At 39.6% G+C, this 18,400-nt stretch overlaps 1 protein-coding gene and 1 non-coding gene across 2 annotated transcripts; both read right to left on the bottom strand.

Moving 5' to 3' along the window:
- Positions 1-4,233: 4,233 nt before the first annotated feature.
- trnat-ugu (transfer RNA threonine (anticodon UGU)) lies at positions 4,234-4,306 on the bottom strand. The gene has a single exon. It is a non-coding gene; the product is annotated as a tRNA-Thr (tRNA).
- Positions 4,307-4,939: 633 nt separating this feature from the next.
- On the bottom strand, positions 4,940-17,322 carry hhipl1 (HHIP-like 1). Its single transcript, XM_030081792.1, has 9 exons — positions 16,484-17,322; positions 14,877-15,523; positions 14,625-14,768; positions 13,048-13,376; positions 11,345-11,471; positions 8,963-9,108; positions 8,191-8,272; positions 6,289-6,371; positions 4,940-5,942 (listed from the first exon to the last, which is right to left on the bottom strand). The coding sequence occupies exons 1-9, from the start codon at positions 16,775-16,777 to the stop codon at positions 5,371-5,373; spliced, it is 2,424 nt and encodes an 807-aa protein (XP_029937652.1). The 5' UTR covers positions 16,778-17,322; the 3' UTR covers positions 4,940-5,370.
- Positions 17,323-18,400: the final 1,078 nt, after the last annotated feature.

Genomic DNA, 18,400 nt, shown 5'->3' with positions numbered 1-18,400 from the left:
AGTTTATAGCCGAAGAGGTCATGATATTGGTCTAGAATACAAAAAAACATGTGGTAGAGATTTCGTTGGGTCAGAAATATATAAAAGCTGGTTGTCTGCATGAAGAGAAACCTTTTATTCCTTAACTTCCTCAGTGATTCCTGTTACTTGTGTATTATGTTGAAGTGCAAGAGATAAGGGCTCAACAGCTGTGGCAAAAAGTAAGAGAGAGAGGGGACACCTTTGTCTTGTGCTGTGGCCTACCTGAAAATATCTAGAGAAAGTGTTACTGGTGCTCCCTGAAGCGACTGGAGATGTGTATAATAGCCTAACCCAAGGACAAACTTTTCACCAAAGCCAAATCTTTCAAGGGTGTAGAATAAAATACTCCATTCTACCCTATCAAAAGCCTTTTCAGCATCTAGGGAAACTAGCTCAGGGATAGGGGAATTCGGCGTACTGTAAATAATGTTAAATAGTCACCTCACATTGAAAAAAGAAAACCTATTCTTAATAAAGCCTGTCTGGTAGGACTTGTTCTGGGTGATTGGCAAGAATTCCTCTTCTTCGCAAGAATTTTTGCATCAACAATCAACAGCAAAACTGGGCAATGCGAACCACAGACTGCCTGAAACTAGCTTTTTGTTGTATGTGTTCAGAAGGAGAGGTGCGAGCTTTTCGGAAAGTCTTAAAAAATTTAAATGAATTCAAATAAAATTATAGCTGCTGTGCAGTGATGGGTCGGGTCCAGGCATTTTTAGGCAATTCCAAGCAACAAGCCATCAACTGTTCTTAAACACTGGCCTATTGGCTTCTGGGCCTGTATTCACCCTGCAGTTCAATGATTCCTCTCTCTTTGAGAGGTATTAATCTACACAAACTGGTTCAGGCAGGTGATTTCCTTTTTAAAGTATTTTATCATATGTAACACTGAAAATGTGGGTCTATTTAGTATGATGCCTATATGTGATAAGATTTGTGTTGGTAAAATTACACAGACCCTACAGCAAACAATGACAACAGTTGCAGCAGACATAACACACATTTTAATTTATACTATAGGTGAATGGTTGAAGTGATCAGAGACTCAAATATTCACAAATAAAATGAAGAACAAGATGAAAAAGGAATAACATACAAACTTCTAGCAATTATGAACAGAAACCCTACATAGAGGCTAATAGCTAAGCTAAATGGAGAAGTGTGCAGAAATGGCATTTTGAGCAGCAATAGTACACTAGTATTAAGAGAAGGCAAATACATGAGAGTCCATCAGTAGAATTGTCTGTACCATAATTATTCAAATTGTCCGTTACTAATCCACACAAAACACTACCTAAGTTATCACTAAATTAACACGGCCACTCTACATCAACCAAGTCTTCTGAAATAGTTGAGCTATGTGCAAAGTGAGAACCAACAGTAAAGTATTGACACTGGCCCTTTGTGCAAAGTTAGGTTTATTTTCATGAAGGCAGATTTTCTAGCAGAAAAAGACTTGAAGATGCCGCTCAGTGATCAGTCACACTCAGCACATGATTAAGATGTTCACATTACAATGTGGATTCTACACCAGTTGAGGCTCAAACCTGCAACCTCTGGAATCAAAGATAGTCGTTTACCGCTCTGAGCTAATTAGCAAGCAGCAATTCAATAGCAGCTTGACAAATTGACTAAGCCATTCACTGTTGTGCAGGAACACAACCATCCGTGCATGGAAAGCCAGATTTGAAACCACTGTAAAAAATTCAGTTATTAAGACAAAAATCAAAAAATGCACATATCGCATCTAGACAACATGGAGATGTTGGTAATTTGTTTTTAACAATGATTGATTTGCTCCATAAGTGAAAAACTGATGTTTAAAAATGCCATTCATGCATTGACTCCAATTGTTCACGAGAGCAAAATTCAAAATGCTGTCAAAAATTCAGTTTTTGAGATAAAGTTCTGAAATTTGCCACACAACATCAACCATGACTCCAGAATTTTGTCCATTTTTCATGAACATTGAAGATGTAAGAATTTGCAGGTATATGTTTACAGTAGCGTTTACAGTCAAACATTTTGATGCACTTAATTTTTGATAAATCAAAAATCTTGCATTACAATTGCATCGTTCACCTCCCCTTGACTAATTTGTTATATAGAGCTTTAACTGTGTCAGTGGCTACTTTTGGTATAGGAAGATTTTTTTTTTTAAATTTTGTGAAGATCAGCATGGCTAGGCTTTTGTTCTCAAGAATAGAGAGACATATAAAATTTTTGAGAGGCATTGTCTATTTGGAGGGGGGTCGCGAGTAAGACCGCTACTTGTGCTAATTTCTGGGTTGTTTTTTCCAAATTACATGTGAGATATTAACTGCCCTTTCATGTAGGCCTTAATAAGGTGTGTTTTGTGTAAGAGGAAGCGTTAGTTTCAGTAAACCCTCTTCCAGTGTTCGGGTCAAATCTCACCGTTTTGAAACTTAAACTAATCATAAAAATTTTGTTTTTCATCAAATTGCCTCAAGGCCTCATGATATCCTCCACACTAGGCCTTTGAACTTATAAAATTGTTGATCATCACTTTCATTGAATTTTGAGTGATTTGGTGAACATTGTTACACCCTTAGTGTTCCCGGTCAAAAATGACCGCCATAAGAAATGAATGGGTAAGACTATCATATAGTCATCCATCAAGTGGAAAACATCTCCATACACACACCCACTCACCCACCCATCCACAGCCACAACCCCCAACCCACCCCAGCCCTTTCACACACACATGCATGCACACACGCACACACACACACACACACACACACCACCCACCCACCTGGGAACCTGTCTCTTTCTCGTGCTTACATGCCCACCCCACCTTGTGTGAACCGCACCTTCAAGAATTAACAATGTATTGTATCTTCTCACAGACCCAATAAATGAAGTACATGTTACATATTTCAGCCTCAACTATTAGGTGCTAGTTACGGGAACCTGTCTCTTTCTCATGCTTACCAAATCCCAATTACTCGATGATGGTTCAATAATTTTATATTAGTTTTTACCCATTTTTTGGGGCCCCTGTCAGGCAAGGGCCCTTGGAATTGTCCTAACTTTTCCCTCATGTGCGGCGCCCCTGCACACACACAGACACACACACACACACACACACACACACACACACACACACACACACACACACATACACGCACACATAGACACACACACACACACACACACACACACAAAATCACACTAAGAGAGAGAGAGAGAGAGGAGGGAAAAGCACATAGAGCGTTGCAAGCACCATAGAGCTGTATAATAATACTAGAGGTGGTAATAGCAATTATGGCAGTACTAATAGTGGTTGCAACAACAGTAATAATCATAATAATACTAATAGCAATAATAATACCACTTCTGATAATAATAATAATACTAGTAATAGTAAGGACAATGACAGCAAGAATAGTAATGATAAGTCTGGTTGTAGTGGGACTGAATTATACTAATAGTTGCTACTATTACTATATTACTATACTAATAGTAATACTATAACTAATGGCAACTGAAATACATATTGTAGAAATGGGTGTTGATCAGCATCATGGAGGGGGGCAGCAGGTGGTTTGCCATCACAGATGCAGACACTACAGCTCCAGAGGCAGAAATACCTGCTGAAAAGCTACAGAAAGAGAAAAGGGAGAGGTGAGAGCACAAAAGAGAATAAGAGCAACATGGAGGCCTAGGAGACCAGGCTGCAGTGTGGTGAAGCCTGGCTCCAGCTCTGCTGATCTGATGCTTGGCATACCAATGACCTCCAAAGCACAGAAGAAAAAAACCCAGAACAAAGACTGTCTGGTTAGAATGAAAGGGGTGTCATTCTGAAGGTCTGTTTGGCTAGATATTTACATCACTTCACAGTAAACATTTAGAGCTGCAGGATCTTGTTTAAATGGTTACTTGTAGAGCTTTATGTCTTTTGACTGACATTTTTCATGGGCTTATTTAAAGAATAAAACAGCATGGTTGGATTTTTGACCATAGTTTTCATTTACATAGTTGTGCTGGAATGTTTTATGTCCTCTTTTATGCATTTCTGCCAAAGGACACAAGGTGTCATAGAGGAGCCGCCTTGGGTGTTTTCTCTCATGCTGCTAAATACACTTTGAGCATTGGACAGAATGACGCGATATATTTGACAGGGACGTTTACCTGGATGTTACAAACTTGACATTCTGTTAACAAGGTTTTTTGTGTATAAATATAAAAAGGCCCCAGCGAGGATCGAACTCGCGACCCCTGGTTTACAAGACCAGTGCTCTAACCACTGAGCTATGGAGCCCATGTGGACGCCCCCTGAATTTGCAGCCATTTTCAAGATGAATGGCAGACCAGAAAACATTAACCTCGTTATTGTTAAACCAGTTAACACTATTATGTTAACGACGCCCCAAAGAAGCCACAAATACAGTCCAACTTGACCAGCCACCAATATTAGATTTAAAAAAAAAAAAAAAAAAAAAAAAATATATATATATATATATAAAACGTTTTATAAGCTATGATTTGACTTATGCTATTCTCCTGTTTGCAACTTCCTTCAAACGTTAGTTTCACTTCTAAGAGGTTAAATTATTTTTCTGGAGCCTAAAGTAACCCTCGTAATTTGCGTCACTGCGGTTTATACAATGGGAGTGGCTCTAATGAAGAGGGCGGTCGCGCAGTTTTGCTAACCAGCCTATTCGTTTTTTAACCTACGCAAAACTAATAGGCTAGCTCTACAATACAGCATCAGGGCTATACCATGTTGAGCTGTCACAGCGACGTCACGCTCAGGTTCTGTCATGTGGAAAGGCAGCTTAACGGATCTCAACCTTTGTGTTCCATTACACCACAACAGGACTGTTTGTACTACCTCTTCCTGGAATAATAACCTCACACAACATGAAATAACCATTGCACTAAATGTTAGGTACACCAGTGTAGGAGAAAGTAAGCCGACCCTAGTATTATAAAAATTTATTGAAATGGTCGACTCAGCATCTTTTTCTTAAAATGATCATGATACACATTCATACATTCATCGCGTGGGTATGTTAACATTCAACACAATCATGAGGAAATGTGACACTGAGTTCTGGAATGCTATTGTCTGTTATTTGTTACTACAACACCACGTTAAGGAACCAAAGTTTTGCATTTAAAGAATTTACACTCAAATTAAAGTAAAAAAAAAAAAAAAAAAAAAAAAAAAAAGAAATTCAAGTCTTTACTGAAAACATAAAATATAGAGTCTCTCTTTTCAACATTTACCTCTTTGTAAGTGCAACAGGTCAGAATTAGAAGACATAAGGATAACAGGTTTAATCAATGATAATTAGCCCTGACTTCATAGTAGTCAAACTTTTAGACTTCTATAACGTAGTCCGAGTTGCCGCAGATCACCCCGGCATCTTCGTAGTGGGCACAGTTGTGTGTCCCCACGCCGGCGTGTTTGCAGTCCAGCAGGCTGGCCTCGGTACCCTCACACTGGACGTCATCAAGAAGAATCCGCAGATTTTTCCCCTCACCAAACTCTGAGTGCTTGGCTGCCTTCAGAGCATACCGGAAGCCTAGCTGTTGACAAACCACCGCCGCATTCTTGGTGGTCCATAGGTCATCGCACACTGTACCCCACTCCCCGTTAGCATAGATCTCTACCCGGCCACGGTCGTTTCGGCCCTGCTCGTCCCCGACCAGCCTCACCACTCCATTCTGAGGTTGAGGTGCACTCTCTGTCCTGGGTTTGCCCTTCCTGCGCCGGCCTTTCCGCCTTGAATGCTTGGGTGGTTTGCTGGTGGTGGTTGTAGTTGGAAGGACTGTGGTTGTGTGTGGTTCTGGGTCTCCCAGAAGGTCAAGGAGCTCTTGGAGCCAATCATGTGTCACAGTTGGTTGTGTCTCTGCCTCATGTTTGTTTGGTAGCTCAAGACCAATTAATGCTGATGGAAGAGGAATGTGCAAAACAGAACTGTAATAAGTGTCCATGTCTAACAAATATTTATACAAAGTCAAATAATGTCATAACACTATTATCCTGATTAACATCCATCTTGAACACATGGAGGATGTTATTCCCACACAGAGGGGTAGTGAGTTTGGACAAATTGCATCTTCGCAACCAAGTCAAAGTCCAAGATGAAGTTTTTATTTTTTAGAAGCTGATCTTTGTTTCCTTTGTGTAATCATTTATCAAACGATAACACAAATTTCTGCTCTGGTCTCTAAAGAATGAGTGTCAAAGAGAAGTTTAATAAATTAGTTATGCAGACAGTGCGCCAAACTTACTTTCCTGTGGAACAAACTTGATGAGGTTACTTTTCACTCTGACTGGAAGAGGGTCATAGTGACACTGTCTTGGAGGAGCACGTCTGAAAAAGAAAAAAATGATACGTTGTTGCTAAAACTACTCCCACAAGAGGTAAAAGGTGAACAATTAGTGCAAGTCATTCTGGTTGTATTTATCTTTTTCTTTTGTATATGCTGTGTCTGAGACATTACGTCTTGAAGACTGGGCACTTTCAAAGAACAAAGGCATTATTCCTCAAAAGTTCATCCAAGACATTGGCCTGGTAGTGGCACTGTGGCGGTCCACTCAGTTTTATCTTGTAAAAGCCCAATGTCAGTATAAACCTACATAATTTCTATCTAGGTACATGTCAAAATCATTTCAAACGTGTCTACGAAAATACATTTGAGGCTTTGGAAAATTTGGCCTGTTGGTGGCACTGTGGTGGTACAATCAGTATTACAGATGCTCGGCAAATGCAAGAACACATAATTCTCAAGGGTTCATCAAATTTGCCCCAGCTGTGTCTGACATATTCAGCGTGAAGCTTGGGATCCTGTTGGCCTGGTGGTGGCACTGTTGTGAGAAGGGGTGTCACAAGAACCAATACCACATCAATACTAAATTTCAACAAACCTAACAGTACTAGTTTTTATACAGTAGAGGTAGTACCGACTGGTACTGCATTTGAGAGTAACTATGTACCCACAAACAACATAGATGATGAGAGGGTCTCTTGCTGCTCTTCCTGACCCACAAATGAACCAAAAACTTTCAGAAAGAGCAAATATCCACATTATGAAGTATTTTGCATTCAAGGAAAATAGAGAGGGCAACACAGATGAGCAAAACCTAGAAAGCAAATGGTGCTTTTGCATTTAAATTAAATTATTTAAAAAAATTATACTGAAATATATGGGATATCTTTTCTCTGTTGTATCAAACTGGTATTGATAAACATGGATTTTTACTGATACTGGCTCTGACTACCAAAATTTTGGTATCATGATATTCCTATAATGGGGGGCCAAACAGGTTTATACCGCCTCAGAAACAAATTAGGTGTCAAAAAATTTTGGACCCTGTCCCAAAGTCCATCATTCACCCATGTTTTGTCCAAAACAGGCCAGCAGAAGCTACGAAATTGGACAGACAGACAGCCAGATGAACAGACGGAGCCCAATCCATTGTCCTCTCCACAATCAAAGAAAAATAAAAACTAAAAATAAAAAAACTGAGGAAAGAGTACAGCAGTTTCTCCAAAGCCATGTCTTTAAATATGTATTGAGCTGAAGTCACAGAAGCAGTGAAGTATAGTTAGGATCAGCTTGATGGCTGGGAAACAAATTAGGTGTCACAGCCGTCTACTGCTAAGAGAAACAGAGACAGTGAGCCAAGGCCTGCCTGAACCAATGTCAGTAAAGGGAGATTTAGGATGACAGGCCTTTCACAGTACTGCCAGCACTGCTTCGTTTCTCTCCCCTTCAAAACACAGAGAGGCAGTATGGCCTCAACATCTAGGAAAACAGACTGAGAAAGTTATCCCACCAACTCGACTCATGACTCTGCACATCCCATGGGCTCTCAGACAAAAATGTCATGCCTACAGTATGTTTCTCTTTATGAGCAGTGCACCTTAAACATTCATTTTCAGAAAGTGTGCATACGGTGCAGAGAGTACACAGTCACTGTACAGGGGAAATTACACAAGTTTATGGTTATTTTCCTCAATGATCTAAGATCGGGGAAGTGACACTGAGCTGGGCTCTGTCCCTCTGTCTATCCGTCATATGCTTTCTCAACCTCTGCTGGCCTGCTTTGGATGAAACTTGGGGGAATGATGGATTTTGTTAAGTGATAGTATGAGAAAAAGGCAGTGCATTAATAAAGTTAATACTCACCTTGAAGGATCCACCACTTTGTAAACAACTCCTGAAGGTGACGTAGCGCTAGGTATTCCAGTCGACATGAAATACAGTTCCCCTGATGGAAAGAAAAATAAAACATTACATCGCAAGGACATTACAAAGTTTAAACCATTTCCAAGTTACAGTTACTACAGAAAAAACATTGCAGGTATCAAAAAAGTCAGTGGCACCAGCATGTACTGTGACTTGGACATTGGCTTTAGTGTGTGTTTTAGAGTTCTGACTCTTTTAGGGAAATCATTTTCCAAAGATTCTTCAAGAACATATTCAGTGATTCCCCATGTTAGCTGTTACTTACGGGTCATCTGAGAATGTTTCAAAATGGACAAAGCGTCCACACAGCTAAAAACTGTGTGAAAATTTTAATATCTTAACAACATGCTCACAACAGGCAAATGTGTTGACATTGCCGTATTGATCAAAATCTTTTTTGTTCAACATGTTTTTAACCTATTATGCCTTCCATAACATGTGACTGCAGTAAGACAGACCACAATTGGAGCACTGAAATGGGCATCAGCTGCTAAAATAGTGCAGTATGAGCTGATGAAAACATCCAAATATGTAAGCTCAGCTAAAGCTTATAAATTTTCCAGGACTGCACTAATATTTCCAGGACACTATATATGTTTTCAAATTTTCCAGGAGTTTTCCATGAGTGGAAAACTAGTGTATTAATTTCTAGGTTTTCCAGGTTTTCCAGCATGTATGTGAACCCTTGTGTTTGTGCGTGTTTATACAGTACCGGCTTCATCCTCAGCAAAGGAGATGATGTACTGGTGGTAGTTGTTGATGAGTCCAGGGAAAGCGCAGGTCAGACCCATTCCCATACAGATCTCATTGTACTCCCAGTGCTCTGATTGTATGTCCTGCTGCAGACTCATCAAACGCCTGGAAGAGAACTGAAACTTAAACAGAAAATTCTATCCTTGGGTCATCCTTACAGTATTATATAAGAGAGATTTGATGTTCAGTACATTTAATTAGTTACTTTGTGATGAAAAGCTATAATTAAATTATTTTAGCAGTAGCCACTTTTCATCAACCTGCATTTTCAAGTTTTACATCTCTTAACGATATCTTGCATTTATTGCATGCCTTTCAAAAACCTCAAAGACGGGGTGGTATATTGTATTCAGCAGTTATATGTGGAGGTGGGCACAGCAGTGCCATTGTAAGTAAGTGGGATTAGAGAAAAAAAAAAAAAAACTTTATTGTGTTATCCTGTGCCAGCCTCCCTGCTCCGGCTCCCTGTTAGGTTTATTAAGAATTATAAGGGTTACTTAAGGTTTATTTATTTGTTTATTTTTTAAATTTAATTACTGATTTTTCAGGCATTGAATGCCCGAAAGACCTATTGATGTTTTATGCACCTGTGCGCCCTCTAAGTTGCTGGTTATTCCCTTGGTTCCAATTTGTGACTTAAGCTGATTAGGCTTTTAAAAGAGTTGGGCTCACTTTGCCTAATGAGGTCACATACACAAAGTATAGCGATTTCCTTTAAATTTTAAATCCCTTTTTGTTTTTTTTGTGTATTCTGGTTTTTGTGTTTCACCCTTGCTTTGTTTACCATTTACTTTTTAATTATTTTATTCTCTGTGTGCTTATCTTTCTGGGTTTTTTAATGTGAGTTTTTTTTTTTTTAAGGTGTTATAGAAACAATTAATACTCAACATAGTGTTGGTTGTAGTAATAGTAGTAGTAGTATTACTACTAGTAGTAGGAGTAGTAATATTACAAATTAGTAGTAATATTGAGGCTATTGGTGAATTCAGTGATATGTTTGCCACTTACACAACAGATTTCTCATAACACCAAAACCTGACATTTATTGTTGATGCTGTAGATTGCTGATACATTTTCTGCAGTAGATTTCATTGTAATTATGCAAGAAACATCTGGACATCATGGGCTCTAGTTTCCCGGCGCAGCGCGGGGTGGCGCAGTGAGGCGAACCCTGCGCAGAGCTAGTTTCGACCGGCGAAACGGCAGAGGCGGACAGTTTCCAAGTTTCGCAAGTGGAGGTTCGCCGAGATGGGAGTGGTGGCGCAGCGGGGGGAGGTGCCGACAGATTGGGCTTGGCGCAGTGACAGTTTCGTGCCAAAAGGCTTCGCTGAGGTGCGCCAAAAGCTCGCCATCTGAAACCACGTCTACTTTCAGCGCAAGGCGGAGCGGAGCCGGCGTAGTGGAAGTTTGGCTGGCTGGCGCACATCACCAAAACCTCACAATCAGCACAAACGGTGCCAATCTCCTTTGATCTGACATCAGCTGTGACGGGACAGTTGATATGGAGATATATGTATGTGCTGATTGTGATCGTAGCATTGAATAGTGTTTTTTTTCGGTATTTATTGCATTGTTAATGTGCCTGACATTCCAGAAGCCTGCCTGTGAGGTTTTGGTGACGTGTCCGCACTGCTCGCCAGTCTCCGCTCCGCCTGCGGCAATAGACCTCCATGTCAGCTGTGTAAACTTTCATTACGCCTTCACGCAGCGCATTTTAAAGGCGAGGACAGGGGCTCATTTGATTGGTTACATGTGAATCGACTGTGTCAAACCCACTCCACGCCTTCTCTCCTCCCCTCCGCCGGTAGGAGGGACGGCGGAGTACTTGCACCACCGAGAACGGCGTGCCAAACTTGGAAAATCCGCCTGGCCACACCCAGTTGGCGAAGCGCATCTGCGCTACGCCCCCGCCTCGCCTGGTCTGCGAAACTAGAGCCCCATGTATGTATATAACTGACCACTTATACAGAAGAATAAGAAAAAAATCAATAACAACAAAACAAACCCTAAAATGCAAAATACATCACTAATAGTTGTAAGTGTTTTAGAATGGATTTCCCCACCCTTAAACACCTCACTGATGTCTCCATTCAGAAAAAATGGTTTGCAACACTCACCAGCATGACCACAAAAATGAATCCTGAAATTCCAGAATACAAGTAATGCCTGTATTATGTAAACACCAACATCAGTTCACTTCATTTCCAGGCATCACACTGTTGCCATTTCTCAGAACATAAATACTGTTGCTCTTAAGCAAGATTTTATCTCAATATCAGTCTGCTCTACTTCTACAACATTATAGATATACCTTAAGACTTTTTAACAGATCAAGCCTTACCCACTCATGAAGTCTCCAAATATATACATGCCATTCAGATTGGGGTATTCACAGCCTCGGTACACATAGCCACCAGTGACTGACTTGCCCATCTTGTGGGGGTACGCATAAATAGGCAGGACATCATCTAAGAAAAAGCAAAGGATTATTATTAGTATTATTTGAGTGTCTCCTTCCATCATATGTAGCCATTTCTGTACATAAAACCCCTGGTCCGCAGCGCATTGTTATTGAAACAAGACATTTTTCTCCAACCATTTTTTAAATAAGTTTTGATGACTGAGTTTTTGATACAGATACTTACAGTATGTCATCACTAAACATACGTTTTATGTGTATTTTGAAGCTGTGTTTTTTCTTTTTCTTCCTTTCTTCCTTTCTTTCTTTCTTTGTTTTTTTTTTATCAGTGGTTAAAATGTCAGTGTTACCATATGTTCAAATCAATGAATAAAAACGTACAATCCAAGAACAACAACAAACTTTTCAAGAAATAGTCTGAATATGCCTAACTTTTATGTGGTCAAATATCTTCTAGATTGTAGACTTCATTCATACTTTTTATTTTAAAGCCCACTGAAGAGTAAGTTTTGTACTATGAGGCTGCACTACCACACAGTGGCTTTTAAAACCCTTTCAACAGGGGTTTGCCTTTTGTCTGCATTGATCTTCCAGCACTGGAAATACCATCATAGTCCACATTATGTAACATCATGATTCTTGCTGCCTTTATGCAACATATGTGTTCTGTATGCACAGGAGAAAGTCAGTTTACTAGCAGTTACAGCTGAATGAAAATATCTCCAAGACTCCAACTTGTAAACTCCCCTAAGCTGGAAATGCCAAAACTGAATGCCAGCCAAATTTTTCTTTTTAACTGCCACATTCACCCAAATTCAAGATCTAATTCAGAAACAATTCCAAGGCAAATACTCTTGGAAACACAAGAATGACAACATGACAACAATGATAAATATGTTGGACAAACGTGACTTTAAGCATCTGGAGCAGTGTTGAAGACATGCTTTGGAGGAAAATCTGTTCAAGCTGACAGGGGAATGGTTGAAGTGAGACTTTCACTTGGACAACTAGCTACTGGAAATCATATGTACTGGATTTTACAGCAATTAAAGAATAATTTCTGCTATTCTTGTGTAATATTCAGATGGATCTTGGATGTGAGCATTCTTAGAACCATATTACACTGGAGTGCCTAGATTAGTTATTGCTTATGGCAATTAAAAATCAGTGTTCTGCAACAGTCTCCAGATACTGTAATGCCTAAAATGAGTAAGAACTGATTCACTATGCTGTGGCTTTTGATTTACTTTGACCACTGATTTACTTGGAAATTTCTTTACCTACTGTGTGGAATTCATTTACTGAACAAGATCCAACTGACATGATTTCAAATATCCATTACAGTTGGATGAATTGTAATAAAGCCGATTATGCATGCCAAGGAACAACAATTTTGTAAGTTTTCAAACTAAACACTACGACAGCTGATTTCAGCCAGAGAGGAACTATGGAACAATCCTGCTAGTGTTCTGCTGCTGTAGTGTTTAGTTGGAATAAAAATCCACAGACACTTGGCCCTTAGAAGTGCACACTTGGAGACCACTGGTGTGTACTGTTGAAGCACGACTACGGAATCTTTCCAAACAAATTCTTCATGTTGACTTCAATTACCAGAGGATGCCCACCTAGTGAGCTGTTTGCACACAGCTTCTTATCGTAGCAGGAGAAGCCCTCTTTGGCTCTCCAGCCATAGTTCCTGCCTTTCTCTATGATGTCGATCTCCTCAAACTTGTTCTGGCCTACATCCCCACAGAAGATTCGCCCTTTGCCCTCCTTGGTCAGAGGATCTCCTCGGTCCACTGAGCACCTCCACATATTGCGGACACCATAAGCATAAACCTCGGGCCTTGCCTCCCGCTCGTGTATGAAGGGGTTGTCTGGGGGGATTCTGTACAGCGGGCCTCTCTCGTTGTTATCCACATCAATGCGTAGGACTTTGCCCAATAGAGCTGACCTATGATAGAAGCAGCAATATGAAAACATGTATTAATGTATTATGTATTAAGTCCCTAATATCTACCTTAGCTGGACCATAACAAATATTGTTCCAAATCTTGCTTTGAAGGCTCTCATTAGCTAAAAACATAAATAGAGACACATTTTACATTTCATGATTTTACAGCAAAACAAACATGAATTTATTTCAAACAATAGTTAATAAATCCAGATAAAATGGTATTTCAAGAGTACCTAATTAAGTAAAAGGTGCCATACTTGACAAAATAATCTTAATTTTCTTTCATTCCATTAAATTTCATTCACTTAATTTCATAAGGAGAAAATTTTCATTTTGTGCATGACTAATTTTTTATTAGTGGTTGGCTAGATAAAAGGAGTGGCTCGTTTTACCCACTGGAATGATTAACCTATTCTCCTCTACATGTTCACAAACACTGGCATATGTTCTTTTGGGAGAGTGACTGGCTTTTCACTCACCAAAAAAAAAAAAAAAAAATGATGAGAAAAACATAACCAGCTTGCTGGACTGCTGTGAACTCATCAGTTGTGTGTGCCTTGTATTAACCAAGTATGAATACACTTAACCCTATAAAGCCACACGTGTCATATTTAAGACATGATTGTTTTCAGCCTTGTACATCAACTGTACAGCATTTGTACAGCAAATTTTTACTGAAACATTGATAGGAAAAATTACTGAGCTGATGCAATGTGAAATTACTGAAGATTTCATAACATTTTTGTTTGTAAAACTGTGTTGAAAATGGGTGTCTCAAATTTAATACAGCAGGTATATTGAGGTCATTTTCACCAAATTGGTGAAAATAATAAAAAGTTTTATATGTTTGGAATTACCAATGTGTTAAAGAGTTTTTTGTTTTATGATGTTTTTGTTTGTTTAAAAAAAAAAAAAAAAAAAAAAAAAAAATCAAGCACAATTGCCTGATGTGCCAAATATGATACAACTTGAAACTCATAGTTGGGAATTGATATTTTTTTTTTTTTTTTTTTGGCTGTTTAGTTGGACCAATAATGGCTCCAGTTTCAAAGAATTTGAATTTTCGGTCAATTATTTGATGGTTCAGGCTTTACAGGGTTAACAGTGACTCAGCTGTGGGCTTTCAGCAGAGTGTTTTCCATGGCCAATGTCAAATCAGGGGTTAGAAACAGTTTACATCGTGAAAAAATCCGATTTAGAGGAAATAATGAACAAGTTAGATTAAAAAGTCTCAATCGTTGTTACTTATTCTGGGCGTTTCCATATTTTCCAAATGGGTCGCCTGCCATTCCGCCATCCCCTGTAAAAATGTACAAGTAGCCATCATCTGCAAACAGCAGCTGCCCGCCATTGTGGTTAGATGCAGGTTCATCGATCTCCAGAATAACCCTGGAAAGAAAGTGGACATGACAGATAAAATAAGGACATGGATTATACATAACAGTGCAATGCACTATGTTTGCAGTATGCTGTGGTGAACCTGCAGTCCATACCTACCGCTCTGAGCCATGATCCACAACATTCATGTCACTGGCTGATACATGGAATTCGCTGATCCTGATCCTTTCATCAAAACCCACCTCTACTGAGTAATACACATACAGTTTCCCATTGTACTTGTACTTGGGGTGAAAGGTCAGCCCCAAGAAGCCTCTCTCATCCCCTTCCCAAGCTGACGTCAGCACTGCCTTGGTGATGTTCAGAAATGGTCTCTCCAGCTTGGACCGATCAGGGAGGTAGGTCCACACCAAACCCACCTGTTCTGCCACAAAGAACCGATGCGTGCCGTCATTGGCATGTACCATGGCGAGGGGGTTCCGCAGCCCGTTGGCCACTTCTTCCAGGCACAGCTGCAGACAGCCATCGGTGTCGGTCTGAACCCGTCCCAGGCTCTGAGAGAGCTGCTGGTTGTTGAGGAGGTGTGGATAGCAGTAGTCCATGTCATCTAGCTGCAGGTACTCACAAAGGCTGGCCTGGTCTGATTGGACACTGGCTAAATATGGGTCATCAGACAGGAAAGGGATGGTTGAGCTGCACTTGTTCCACAAGCGGGCGCAGTAGTCGGGGCAAAGGCCAGGGATGGTCCGGACGGGGGTGCTGGGGTCCTCTGCATCAAAGAGGTGAGCTGCATAGGGAGAGCATTCCTGCAAACATAGAGAAGTGAGGAGAGGATGGGATGCAAAAGTGAAGAGGAATTTTATTGTTGTGTATAGCATGTATAGCCAATATATATTTATTTCACATGGACATTAAGGTGCAGCTTTACTGTATTTCACATAATAAACCAGATAACATTCAAACATGACTTACACAAATATATAATCTATTTTATGGGGGAAAAATCAATATAGCATAAACTACACTATTTTGTGTGGCAATATTGTATCAATATGCCTAGAATTGCTGAAACATCTCACAATACATGTTATTGCAATACTCCACATAATGTTTAAAATCGCAATACTATCACATCATGACTCAGGTATCATTCATTCGCCAGTCCAGGGTGTCCAGCCCCATGATAATATCATATGGTGGGGCCTGTGGTGACTCCAACCGCTGTAATCCATTCAAAGTAACAAAACAAAAGACAGTGTAGAGGAATACGTGTTTGTCTTTCTGTTGTTCCTTCTTTTTTTATTATTATTATTACAGAAAGCACTTAAATCTTTTTCTGACTCTTCCTATTATTGTGGTTATTATGAGATTAGATCAATAAATATACACTGAATGTTTAAAGTATGCATCTTCCTGATATTGAGTTTGAGCACAATTCACAATCTCAGATTTCTTAAATCTTGAAAATCCTTCTCGACATTCAAATTCTTTGTCTTCACATCTCCTTTGTGAATGGTATAGGTTTTAAGGATAATAGCTTTCACATGGATTTCCAAAATCGATCAAATAAAAAGACATTCAGAATAGGTCCATGTTATTTTGAGATGTTTTAGTGTTGTTACACGCTGATGGACGCAGCTGGTTGTTCCTGTGTTTTGGATGAGTCCATGTCTTGGCAACTGAATTGACTGTGGAAACCATCTCAGCGCATGATTGGAGACGTTTTGGATTAACAGGAAAAGCGACCTTTGCCCATGCATGCCTACCTGGCACAGCAGCTCTTGAACGATTCCAGCGCAGTTGGCATAGCCGTAATAATCAAAATTGTCCATTATCCGGTAGTATTTTGACATCAGATTTTGGTCTTTCTCGAAGTCACAGCAGCCAAACTCCTTGTAGGTTACGCAAAACTCCAACTCCTTTTGCGGTCGAAAGGGAGGTTTAAAATCCAAACACTGCGGGTGTAACATTACAGGTGCGACCCACAAAGCCAAGAAATAGAAGCTGACAAACGGCGAGACCCGCACACGACCCGGGACTTTGCCATAATCCTGCCGCATTATGGCGAGCTTTGGGAGTCATGGAATAGAAGTTGTGCAGAAACGGCTTCCTGTGTGCACTTTGCTCTGATTCCCAACCATCCGCTTTATTTGCTCCTCTGACGTGGTGGACTGTTGTCTGTCTGTCCTCTGTCGACCTGGAGTCTGTTCCTGTTGTCAGACCGGGGCAGAGGTGTTTGTGTGTGGACCACAGGCTGCTCTCATCTGCTGCCCCGGGGCATCGAGCACAAAATGGGAGAGAGAGCTCAGCAGTCACGGGGAACACTGAGCCGCGGCTGTGTCAGTATTCAATCCAAGTTGAAGCCCTTCTTTATTCGCTTAATGATTACAGCTACAACAGCATCACCATACACAACAGCACTAATTATACAACTTATTAACCGTTAACAACAGTGTTAGTGCTTTTATATTTCTAATGCCCATCCCGTAAGAAAATGAATGGTAAACAACCTATTGTAATTACTACCAATTAATCATAGTTACCATAAAATACCCTACACAAAACAAAACAGGGTTGTATTATGGTTAGGTCACTGTGCATGAAGTGCCATAACAATAATTAATGTTTCTTTAAAAACAAAAAATCTATTTTTCTTATATTTAATGCAGTTTTCATAAACTTTTCTGTTAATTCTTCATCTTTTTTTTTTTTTTTTTTTTAATATTTCAATATTACTTATTCAGCAATTTGGATAATTTTTTTCTTTAACTTGGTAATTAGTCAGTACCACAGGAAAACCGTGTTGGTGTCATGTTTAGGAGTAATGTTAAAGTAGCAGAGTAAAAGCATATGTGTGAGTGTGTGTGTGTGTGTGTGTGTGTACAAATTTTTTAAGAGAGTTTGTAAGGTTCAGTTTTTGTTGACACTGTGGCAACAACAGTTATAAAATACAACCCTATTTACAGAATATCAGTAACACCTCTAAATAATATGGGAGATATAGACAGACAGACAGACAGACAGACAGACAGATAGATAGATAGATAGATAGATAGATAGATAGATAGATAGATAGATCCCATAGTCCAGGGGTGTCAAACTGGTGCCATGGAGGGCCGTGAGGCTGAAGGTTTTCATTCCAACTGAAAAGTCCACCAGGTGATTTCACTGATTAGTCCCTTCTCTCTGCTTGTAGGTGGGGTAGTCATTCATGTGAAACTGTCATGTTGGCCGGCAGAGGGCGATCTCACCTTGTCTGACAGGATCCTTTGGATTAAAGCAATTCCTGATGGTTTTTACACACAGAATGAAGTGGCGTTTACTGTGAAGTGGGCTTTTAAAAAGCTGGGAAACCCAGTTTCATTTCTAATCTAGAGGCTAGAGACCATTTTTTTCCCGATCAAATGACCAAAGTATAAAAAAAATAAAATAAAATGAAAGCAAATATTGCCTATCAAAGGTTATTATATTTATGTATTTTTCATTTTCATTTTATTTTGTTTGGACTTTTTGTTTTAAATTTCAGTTAAACTGTAATTTGTTTTTAAACCCGATTTGCTAGTTTGTTTGTATTCTTTTTTTTGAAAATGTTTCTTAAATGTTAAAGATGTTAAAATGTTAAACTTATCTATCTATCTATCTATCTATGTGTGTGTGTGTGTGTATATGTATATATATATATA

Source organism: Myripristis murdjan, chromosome 22 (assembly GCF_902150065.1).
Source record: "Myripristis murdjan chromosome 22, fMyrMur1.1, whole genome shotgun sequence".
In the NCBI taxonomy this organism is placed as follows: Eukaryota; Metazoa; Chordata; class Actinopteri; order Holocentriformes; family Holocentridae; genus Myripristis; species Myripristis murdjan.
Note: the sequence above shows the minus strand (reverse complement) of the source record. Positions and strands in the feature narration are given on the sequence as shown.

Coding starts and splice junctions, on each gene's coding strand:
- hhipl1 (XM_030081792.1), bottom strand. CDS start 16,777: ATGCGGCAGGATTATGGCAAAGTCCCGGGTCGTGTGCGGGTCTCGCCG. Junction 15,524..16,483: donor TTCAAGAGCTGCTGTGCCAG/GTAGGCATGCAT, acceptor CTATGTTTGCAG/GAATGCTCTCCCTATGCAGC. Junction 13,377..14,624: donor TATGGAAACGCCCAGAATAA/GTAACAACGATT, acceptor CTTCTATCATAG/GTCAGCTCTATTGGGCAAAG.